The sequence below is a fragment of the Stegastes partitus genome, unplaced genomic scaffold (genome assembly GCF_000690725.1).
Source record: "Stegastes partitus isolate 25-593 unplaced genomic scaffold, Stegastes_partitus-1.0.2 Scaffold1933, whole genome shotgun sequence".
NCBI classification, from domain to species: Eukaryota; Metazoa; Chordata; class Actinopteri; family Pomacentridae; genus Stegastes; species Stegastes partitus.
This window is the reverse complement of record NW_007579664.1, coordinates 8,740-20,177: the sequence shown is the minus strand read 5'-3', so window position 1 is coordinate 20,177 and position 11,438 is coordinate 8,740. Positions and strand designations below refer to the sequence as shown.

General features: G+C 40.8%; 1 protein-coding gene across 2 annotated transcripts in view; it reads left to right on the top strand.

Annotated features, from left to right (window-relative positions):
- The first annotated feature begins 733 nt into the window (after positions 1-733).
- The window catches only part of LOC103373230 (trans-1,2-dihydrobenzene-1,2-diol dehydrogenase-like), a 15,312-nt gene continuing 4,607 nt past the window's right edge, over positions 734-11,438 (top strand). The window contains exons 1-8 of one of the 2 annotated variants that reach the window (XM_008303073.1): positions 734-970; positions 1,404-1,515; positions 3,139-3,302; positions 4,334-4,586; positions 4,902-5,026; positions 5,896-6,046; positions 6,178-6,710; positions 6,920-7,348. In XM_008303073.1, coding sequence (XP_008301295.1) covers positions 881-970; positions 1,404-1,515; positions 3,139-3,302; positions 4,334-4,586; positions 4,902-5,026; positions 5,896-6,046; positions 6,178-6,287 — 1,005 coding nt within the window. In that variant the 5' untranslated portion in view covers positions 734-880 and the 3' untranslated portion in view covers positions 6,288-6,710; positions 6,920-7,348. Of the gene's footprint in view, positions 971-1,403; positions 1,516-3,138; positions 3,303-4,333; positions 4,587-4,901; positions 5,027-5,895; positions 6,047-6,177; positions 6,711-6,919; positions 7,349-11,438 lie in introns of those variants that run through there. The other variant, XM_008303074.1, reaches the window with a different exon arrangement.

Here is an 11,438-nt window from a genome sequence, read left to right as displayed (position 1 = left end):
CCCATAAGGATCATCGCTTCTTTTCTTTTTTTTCCACTGATTTCACCCTCCTTCGTCTCCTCATCCTCTGCGTAATCGTGAAAGGACGTCTCAGCTCCTAAACTGCACCTCGAGGATGAAGGAGGTAGGAAGGCGACGAGGACGCACGTGTGCATCCTCAAATGCGTCCTAGATGTAGACTTTCCCGCAGTCGTGACATAAAAGAAAGCTGAAATATACAAGCCATGCTGGGAGCAAGATAAACACTAGAACAATCATACCAGGGGGAGAACACAGTTACAGGTAAAGAAAGATAATACAGTTTAAAAATGCATGATGGGTCTCATGGCTTTGGGGTTGGTGCTTTTATCGTTGTTGTTTAATTTTTTTTACTTCTGTTTTTGTTGTTGTTTTTAAACATATATTGTCTGATATTCGTTTCTCTGTCCAAATTCATATCAAGTTTGTTCTACAATAACAATTTTCTAAGGACAACGTCTATTTTCGTACTGTTTTACACTTTAGAAATAAAGTCATTGTTCGTTTTGGGACAGTTCAAATATTTTAACAGTTTTATATATTTTTTTCTTTTTATATTGTTTAATGGTTTAATATGTTCTTCAAAGTAAATAGATAATTTAGCAAGAAATTGGTTTTAGATTTGTCCGGCAGAGATAATAAACTACAAAACAAAACAGGTGCGACAGCCGTCATACGTCATATTTAAGCGACGTCGCTTTAAAGTGACGCACCGAGGTGAGCCTGTCACATTCGTGTCTTCCGCTCCTCTTTCCTGGCGTCTTCTCCGCTCGAATCTCAGGTGGGAGGAACCAAAAGTCGAGCACGTTCAAGTGTTGGAATGAGATAAGAAGATAAGTGTGTCAGTCCGTCTCTGTCCAACATGGCAACCAGGTGGGGGATCTGCGGCGCCGGCAGAATCAGCCATGACTTCACTGTGGCTCTGAAAACTCTTCCAGCTGGAGACCATCAGGTATGAGAGGACTCCAAAGTTAGACTTCTCTGGAGCTGAACTGCCTCTCTGCTGTTTCTGCTGGTCATAAGTTCTGTTGCATTCTGCATACGTAGCTTTCACGACCTAAAGCAGTTTGAGCGTTAAAAAAAGGCATTAGAATACACTTTATTGCTTTTCAGTACAACTCCAGTACAAAGTGCAGCACTTAAACCTAAAGATTTCTTTTCGATGTGTGAGATGACACCCAGTGGATGTGACCTTTTGTGCCACTGAGAAATCAATAAAAGAAAAAACAATCATTAACAGGGTTATGCAGAAACTTTGCATCTAGTTGAAAGGACACTCCTCCTTCACCCTTGTAATACACAGCAGACTGTGTGAAATGTGTCTGTAATGAGCCTCTCAGTCCGGCAGTAGAGGACTAACTCATCTGCGGTTGTTGTGTTCGCAGGTTGTGGCCGTGGCAGCTCGCAAGTTGGAGGGTGCGCAGGAGTTTGCCAAAAAGCACAGCATCTCCCGAGCATATGGCAGCTATGAGGAGCTGGCCAGAGACCCAGACATAGGTCAGTATCTATCTGTTCGTGGGGTCTGGTTTTCTTGGTTGGTGTTTGTTGTGTCAGACGTTTGCTGCGGTGTTTGGGACTCTTCAGTCGGTTTGCAGCAACATTACAAATCTCCAACCATCTGCTCAATATCTGCTAACTTCCAGCTTAGTTTGAGCCACAACTGTTTTGTCACAGCAGATGATGATATTTCACTCATACATTTTATGCTCTCACATCCATGTCTATGTGTGTGTGCAGCAGTGGTGGAATATATATTCCTATTTACTCAAATGCTGTACTTACGCACAAATTTGAGGCACTTGAACTTCATGTGAGTCTTTTCTTTTCATATAACTTTCTGCTCCACTACATCTCAGAGGGAAGTAGTACTTTTTTGCATTCAAATTGTATAACAAACTTAAAAAATAGGATGTTTTGGTGTAAATTAATTTGTTTATCTATTTATGCAACTATAGCCAAAGTGATCTCTGGATTAATTAGTTAATTGACAGAAACAGAAACTATTTTGATAACTGTTTAGAGCTCTTGTTACAATATTTCACACTATTTTTATAATTTTTTATGAACCGGACAATCAAACTGTTATTGGAGAAAATAATCAACTAATTATTCCTGAATGAAAATAATCATTCGTAGTTCATCCATCCATCCATCCATCCATCCATCCATCCATCCATCCAGCCATTCATCCATTCATTCCAGCTTTCCAGTCCCTACTGGGTGTCCCGAGGCGTTCCCTTTCCAGTTGACATGTAATCCCTCCAGCGATTTCTGGGTCTAACTCGGGGGTCTGCTTGCTAGCATGCAGGTGCACAAGTTGCCCTCAGCCTGAGGCTTGTGAGTATGCCACCACCTACCTGATGCCTCTTGCCCTGGGACCCTCCAGAACAAGAGAGTCCAACCTTTCTCTAGGAGTTTGGTTCCAGAATGTTTGCTGTGCGTGTCGGTAAACTGAACTATATCCAGTCAGCACCACTCCACCTCCTGCATCAGCTCAGGTTCCTTCCCTGCCAGTGAGGTGATGTTCCACTACCCCACAACTCGTCCACCAGGGAGTGGCATGCTTGGGTGCCTGCTCCTGCACGCTCAGCATTGCACCCGACCCCAGTGCCCAGCCCTGTGGGTGGTGGGCCCACTGGGAGCCGGCCCCATGTTGTTCTTTCAAGCTGTGCCTGACCGAGTGCCACGAGGCAAGGCTCAGCAACCAGACGCTCGCTGGCAAGCTCCCCTCCCGGGGGAGCCTGGTCTCCCTTCTGTGGGGGAGGTGGCACCTTCTGTTTTTTTTTTGTTTTTTTTTTCAAATTAAATTTGGATTTAATAGTTGAAACTAGCTCCACCTCAACCAACTACAGTAATAAAATCCTACTTTTACATAAATGGTGAGTGAAATAATCTTATGATATGATATATACTAGTATAACAAACACAATGTCATTTTTATGCATTGAGCAATTTTACTTTCAAACTTTAAGAACAATTTATTCCTAATGCTTACATACTTTTACTGAAGTAGCACTTCCAATGCAGGACTTTTCCTTGTATCAGAACAACTTTACAGTGTGGTATTAGTAGTTTCACTTAAGTAAAGGATGTGAATACCTCTTCTACCACTGTGTGCAGATGTGGTGTACATTGGAGTTATCCACCCCTACCATCTAAGCACTTGTCTGCTCTTTACAAATGCCAAGAAGAACGTGCTGTGTGAGAAGCCGCTGGCCATGAACAGCAGGGAGGTTCAGGAGATTCTGGACTCTGCAAAGAAGAATGACGTGTTTCTCATGGAGGTACAGATGGAGCAGACCAGAAAGAAAGAAGAAAAAAATATATACTCTCCAAAGCTTTAGTTTTCTCTTATTTTTTTTTGCTTGTCACCTGCAAATCAGTGTAGGTTCAGGATGCTGGACTGTAAGTAATGTCTTCATGCAATTTTTGCTTTCATCAGTCACAAAGTATTACCAGTCATTTTGATAGATTTCATTTATGCAACCATCAGTTCTGTATTTTTATTTTGTTTTAGTTGTCTTTTTCTCATCCAAAACTTAGAGGGGTATAACAGTTACTTAGAGGTCCTTAAATACAGAAATATCCTCATCAAAAACATCTGCCATAAAAAATAGTATATAATAATGTTCACTGAAGGGCTAAGTGGAAAACTCACTTGAAGGAGTGCATGTGTCAGGGTGTGTGGATCTCTGTGTAGTTATGTATGTGTATATGGTAAGGTGAAATTGTTAAGGGGCATTGGAGCTTCTTTATCCAAGTCAAGCTGACTGTTTATTTCTGTACAGAGCAAAGTAAATTAAAAAACGATGCAGTGGCAGATACTACCTCTGAGCTCATATCAACATCTGGCCATATTCACGTGCATGTAGACAAAAAAGAAGCCACCTACAAACCAACACCCCCAAATTGTTTGAGTCATGTAAGGTTATTCCATTGGCCTACAGTGTCCTATAATACATCAACAAGTGAGAACATTTAAAAGAAGGGTATATTTGCTCTGTATGCCAAATGTGAAAAAATGCACAATCTGGTGAAAAGAGTAACATTTTTTGGACACAGTGTATTATTGCCATGCTGTTGGAGTTAAGATCAAAATTTAAAAATCCCTCTAAAAATGCACAATGTTGCCACATTTTATGCAAAATGCATTAACACAGCCAAAATTATACAAAAAAAAAAAACAAGATAAAATTGTGTATAGGGTTAAATGAGGATTACGTTTATTTTTAATTCTTAATCTTAAATCACTACATAACACAAAACCAAGCACTAAGAATGTAGCCGTGAAATCCCTTCATTTATTTTGCTGCAGGCTGTGTGGACTCGCTTCTTCCCAGCCTCTGTGGAGATCAGACGGCTGCTGGCCCAGGGGGAGTTGGGCGAGGTGAAGATGGTCAGAGCTGAGTTTGGTTTGCCGCTGATGCACATTCCGAGATCATCACAGAAGGAGCTGGGCGCAGGAACAATGCTGGATCTTGGCATTTACTGCCTGCAGTTCATATGCATGGTGTACAACAGAGAAAAGCCAGAGTGCATCCAAGCCACTGGCACATGCCAGGAAACAGGTAATAAATAATAACCCAGGTATACAGTAAGTCTCATTGATATCACTTCTGAAGTTTGGCACTTCATTCACATTTAGGGAAGTCTGTGCTTACTCAATACTTACTGTATGAGATCGTATTCAAACCGGGGCAGTGTTTTTGTCTAGTTCTGATAAGGCTTCATCTCTTTCCTTTTTATGTGTTCACTGGGACAATAAAAGTTAAACTACAATTGTCATGTATGTTGCACTGTTTTAAACCTTGTCATTAAATTCACTTTGTTTTTTGTTTTTACACCCCTTCATCAAATGTGTATCATATATTTGTATGTTGTAGGAGTGGATGAGAGTGTGATTGTCACTCTGAAGTTCTCCAACAACAGACTGGCAGTGTTCACTTCCTCCTCAGCTATGGCACTGCCTAATAGTGCCATCATTGTGGGAACAAAGGGCACAATTCAGGTTGGTGATCAAAAGAGAGCTGCATACATAAATACTACTTAAACAGTCTGAAAAGCAATATCAATTTGTGCTCCGTACATTTTTACAGTGTGTGAACTACATCATGACTTTTGGTGGAAGTCTTTTTTTTTTTTTTACTTTTTCATGATCAGAAGCAACAGATACAACATGCATAGAACAGGCTTTATTTAAAATATGAATAATATGAACACAGATTTTCAAAAAAGTAGCCACTGCTTCCTGTTTTCCTGCTGTTACACATCCATCCATCCATTATCTATACACCGCTTTATCCTCACGAGGGTCGCGGGGGGTCTGGAGTCTATCCCAGCCGACTTAGGGTGAAGGCAGGGGACATCCTGGACAAGTCGCCAGTCTATCACAGGGCTACACTTAGAGACAGACAACCAAGCACACTCACATTCACACCTACGGACAATTTAGAATCACCAATTAACCTCAACATGTTTTTGGACTGTGTGGGAGGAAGCCAGAGAACCCGGAGAGAACCCACGCTGCACGGGGAGAACATCATGCAAACTCCACGCAGAAAGATTCCGGAAAGATTCCCCACCGGGACGCGAACCGGCAACCTTCTTGGCAACAGTGCTAACCACTGCGCCACCCTGCAGCTCGCTGTTACACATGATCTATGTTAATAATGATACAGAGAAAAAATTAATGCATGCTGTAACCCCGCCAACATTTTCCCCTGAGCTCACACTGTGCATTTATATGTTCAGTATATCATGGTTTGCAAGTGAACAAGGTTCATTTATAAAGCAAATTATGAAGCAAGATGTGCGTTGGTAATAGGAAAATCCCCTTTATTATTCTGCTGTTTTTGTTGTGCACTTTTTTTTTTTTAGATCCCTGACCATATGTGGTGCCCAACAACACTGGATGTGAATGGGAAGGTGACTCAGTATCCACTGCCAGAACCCTATTTGCCCCTCAACTGCATCAAAAGTACAGGGATGCGCTATGAAGCAGAGGAGGTTCGACAGTGTTTGCTCAAAGGTATCAACATGCAGTGACTGACATGTTCTACACACATTGAACACAAGGTGGCATCAGAAACACTCATGTCTTCATGATGGAACTTTACTGTGTTTGTACAACCAAACTTATCAGTATGTTTTTCCATGTAGGGCTGAAGGAGAGTGCCGTTATGTCCCATTCCGACTCTGTGCTGCTGGCTGGGTTGGAGGATGAGATCCGCAGGCAGGTGGGGGTGGTGTACAGCCAGGACTCCAAGTAAATGTTGAGTATGTACCACGGCTGTGATCGAGGGGAACCATTTCAAAATGGAGAATAATTAGCTCTTGTTGTTCCAGCAGGACTTTATAATAATACACTACAGCAAGGATCATGTGTTGTGAAGATAAATGTTTGAGCAAATTTGTCTTTTCCTGCTGTCTGACCTCTTGATGTGATGAAAGTGTTGTGATGAAGAGGCTTACCGTACAGCTGTAGGCAAAACATTTTGGGGATTTTTGAAGTGAAAAAAAAATAACAAATACAATCCCAGCAGCAGAAAGTTAACATGTTAATGCTCTAGATGCTTTAAGTATAGCAATACACTGAAACACTAAAACCTTTCAAGTATCAAATATATTTTCACAAATTTGCAAAAGAGTTAAATCTCTCCTTTTCACCAGCCCTTGATTCCCTGTAAAGTTACATTTCTTTTTTAAATATATTTTTTGGCCTTTTGCCTTTATTTAGTGCAGTAGAGGGAGACAGGAAAGGGGGGAGAAGAATGGGGACAGACCTGCAGCAAAGGGTCGTGAGCGGGATTCGAACTCACGACCGCTGCATCGGGGAACTACAGCCCCTGTTCATGGGCCGCCCGCTCTACCAGGTGAGCTATAGGGGGGCCCGTAAAGTTACATTTCTGGTTATTCATCAAACTAAACATTTGCCAGGCAGAGTTCAAATACGTGGTCATCTCTTTTACTAATGGAAGTCCAGTCTTGAAGGACAGCTCAGTACACCAGCTAAACATTATATTTACACACTAGCTCAAACACATCTGGAGTGGACATCATAGTTCACCATTCACTAAGGGGTCAGTCTATCTCAAGTCATCCCCTTTGTTCGACCATTTTTGATTTGCTTGATACTTTTTTTTTTTTTTTTTTTTTTTAATCCTAAACTATGAATATCTAAAATGGTATTTGATGTATCAAATGCTTTCCTTGATAATTTAGTTTTTTCTAAAACTGTCTGACCCACTTTGAACACTATTGTTTTCACATTTAAATTTGAAACTCTGTTTGACACAACGTATAAGGAACTAATAAAGCGAAATGACTGAAATTTTCACTGTTATTTCTGAATATGCCATTGATTCATATATATAAAGGTAAACATGTAACATATTCTAGACCCATTACAAGTGAAGTGAAATGTTTCAATATTCCCTTTTTGGTTAGTCCATCAATGTGGACTGGTATGGAGGTGATCTGCCCGTAGCACTGCTGAGGTATTAATAAGGCACAAATTGCCTGGATGTCTTCAGCTCATCTATCAGTTCTACAGTTTCATTTAGCAGATGCTTTTATCCAAAGCGACGTACATCTGAGAGCAGATACAACACAAGCAAGGAGCTAGTCAGGAGAAAACAATCTAGATAAGCGCCATAGAACAAGTTCAAGTGTGAGAGAGCGTTGATGCCCATAGCAGGCTGTGTGGGAGGTAATAGGATTTTTAAATTTTTTTTCTGGATGTCAAGTGCAGAGGTCTTACGTGAAGAGCTGGGTCTTTAGTTCTTTCTTATAGACTGAGAGGGAGTCAGCAGATTGAGTCGAGCTATGACCTCGGGCCCTGTTGCGGTGGTTGTATCAGGCGGTTTGTGTTGGTCGAGCGTAGTGAGCGGGAGGGAGTGTAGATCTGAGTAAGAGGGTTCAGGTAATAGTAAGGGCATTTTATGAGATTTTTCACAAATCTACTAAATCGTTACCAAACAATTTCTTCACCAATATGTTTGTAAAGATGTGTAATAACATGCCTTAAAATGTTGAAGTTCAACTCCTGTGAGGGATCAAATCAGGGTTTTTTCATGATTCTGAGTTGCTTGTTAACATTTATATTTCACCACAAGCACTTCTTGGTTGAAAAAGGCCACACTCACTTTTACATTTACATTTACAGTAGCTTTTATTTCACATACTTATATAACACGCAGAGTTAGTTCTCATTCACAGTGTCAGAAGCTTCAAGAGTCATTGTCTACGTCTTCTTCAGACTCAATATTTCATTCATTGAGCTCTAGGATGTGTTATTTTAGTGTTCCCTTTATTTTTCGAGCAGTGAAAAAGTATGTGAAATAAAAGCTACTGTAAATGTAAATGTGAGTGTGTCCATGATGCTAACAATGCTAACAATCAAGTCAGAACCATGAAAAAACCCTAATTTGACCCTCGTAAGTTACTTAAGGCCTGATTTAAAAAAAAAAAAAAGATTTTTGTTTGGTAACAATTTAGTTGGCAAATTTTGATATTTTTCCCGTACTACATGTACAGGGGCCTCCACCACACGTTTCCAGTTCACCCTCACTACATATTTAGCAGGTCTGTCCAGCAGCCTTCCCTGCAATCGGATGTAACTCACCACTAGATGGTGATCTGTTTACAGCTATGCTGCTCTCTTCATCTGTGTGTCTGAGACATACGGGTGATGCTGTTTGGAGCATAAGCACAAATAGGAGTCTAAGTTTTCTTATTCGCAACACACAGTCGCAAGAGGCAACCCTCTCATTGTTTGGATGCCCAGCCAGGGGCTTGCAAGTATCCCTACATCGCCCTGCCTAACTTCAAAAATAGGAGAGAGTCCAACCCCTCACCAGGAGTTTGGCTGCAGAACCTTTGCTGTACATAGAAGTGAGTCTAACTATATCTAGTCATTACTGCTCCACTTCTCGCACCAGCACAGGTTTCATCCCCAACAGTGAGGTTAAGTTCCATGTCCCCATAACTAGTCTATGCCACAACTGCCTGGTTGGTATAGCACCCGACCCCATCTTACAGATCTGTGGTTAATGGGCCCAATTGGCCCATTCTACATTATATATATAATTCTATGTATTTATTTTATTTTAACTGTCTTTAATCACATCCAAAACTTAACCTAATATTGAGTTGACTCAGGTTAAAACACTACATAACACAAAACCAAACATGTGGAATGTAACTGTGAAATGCTTTCTGTCCTTTTGCTGTAGGCTGTCTGACTTATTCGCTTTTTCCTGGCCTCTGTGAAGATCAGACAGCTGCTGGCTCAGGCAGTGTTGAGAAAAGATGAGCTGGTTAAGTTTGGTGTACCACTGATGCACTTACTGAGATCAATGAAGGAGCTGGCCACAGGCACAATAATAGATATTGGCATCTACTGTCTACAGTTCAGTAGGATGCTGTACGACAGAACGAAGCCACTGGCACATGTCAGAATACAGGTAATAACTAACAGGGCAGGTATACAGCAAATCTCATTGATATCATTTCTAAAGCTCTGTCACTTAATATTTAAGAAAGACTGTGCTGATATACAGATAATACAGATAAGGTAATGTTGTAAGACAATCTGCAATTGTGAAAATAGCTGACTAATGCTGGGGTTGTATAAGGCTGCTGTAATTCCCGAGTCATTCGACTTAACATTGTTTTCATCACTAAAGGCATCATACAGACAGGTTGACATTGAAAGATAAGACTTCATCTTTTATCTCTGCATCTTTTATGAGTTAACTGAGGCAGTAAAGGTTAAACTACAACAATGATTTATGTTGCACTGTTCTAAAATCCTTTCACTACATTTACATGTTTTTTGTCATTAACATCTCTTCAGCAGCTGTGCATCATATATTTGTATGTTGTAGGAGTGGATGAGACTGTGGCCGTCACTCTGAAGTTCTCCAACAACAGATTGGTAGTTTTTACTTGCTCCTCAGTTATGGAGATGCCTAAAAGTGGCATCATTGTGGGGACAAAGGGCACAATCTGAGTAAGTCATTCAAGGACTGCTGCGTAACCAAACACAATTCTAAGAACCTGGCATGCAATATGAATTTGTGCTGTGCACCTGTATACAGTATGCAGACTAGACCATGACTCAGAAGGTTGCAGGCACATATTAGATCTCTGCATTTACTCCTGCAGTCCATTATCAAGGAATACAACTGAGAAAAGCCAGAGTGCATCAAAGGTGCTGCTACATGCTAGGAGATGGGAAATGAAAAAGGGCCAGGTGTCCAGCCAGTCTCATTGATATCATTTCTGAAGCTCTGGCACTTTATTTAGGGAACTCTTTGTTTACACAGTACTGTGAACGGTAAAGGTGATGTTGCAAGTCAAGCAGCAGTGATGAAAATAGCTGACTCATTCCAGGTTTGTGTAAAGCTGCTGCTCTAATTCCTGAGTCAGCTTCCTTACCACGGTTTCTTTACTAAATGCATCTCACACACACACACACACACACGCTGGCATTGACAGATAAGACTTCATCTCTTATCTCTGCCACGTTTATGTGTTAACTGGGGCAATAAAGGTTAAACTACAACAGTGATTGATGTTGCACTGTGTTGAAAACCTGTCACTAAATTTGCACATTTTTGTTTTAACACCTCTTCAGCAGCTGTGCATCATATATTTCGTGAAGGAGTGGATGAGACTGTGGTCGTCGCTCTGAATTCTCCAACACCAGATTGGCAGTGTTTACTTGTTCCTCGGTTATGGAGCTGCCAGTGGTGCCACCATTGTGGGGACAAAGGGCACAATCTGGGTAGGTCATCCAAGGACTGCTGCATAACCAAATACAATTCAAAGAGCCTGACGTGCAATATATTTTGTGCTATGCACCTGTATCCAGTGTGCATAATAAAACGTGATTTTGGGGAGCTCTTTTTTGTAGTTTGAAACAACATGTACAGCATTTATAAAATGATTGATTTAGCTTTTTTCAATCATTATTTCTACAAAGAATATGAATTAAAAGGGTTTGAAAAAAGGATGAAGGTCAGATTTGGTCTTTTGTTTCGTGCGCCAGGTAGGTGAAGTTTTGTAATTAAAAAAAATATATCTGCTGTTATTGTTGTGCACAGTTTTAGGTCCCTTATATTGTGTGGAGCCCAACATCACTAGATGTGAATGGGAAGGTGACTCAGTATCCACTACCAGAACCCTTTTTGCCTCACAGCTACATGAATGGTACAGGGATGCATTTTGAGACAGCAGGTTTGACAGTGTTTGCTTAAAGGTGACATTCAGCATATTTTAGTCTGTATACATATTACAAGAGAAATGTGTTAATATTTTAACAAATCATCACTTTCTGAATTAACAGACATGGAGAGACTGACATGTTACACACACATTGATTACAAAGCACCATCAGAAACATCCATCCATCCATT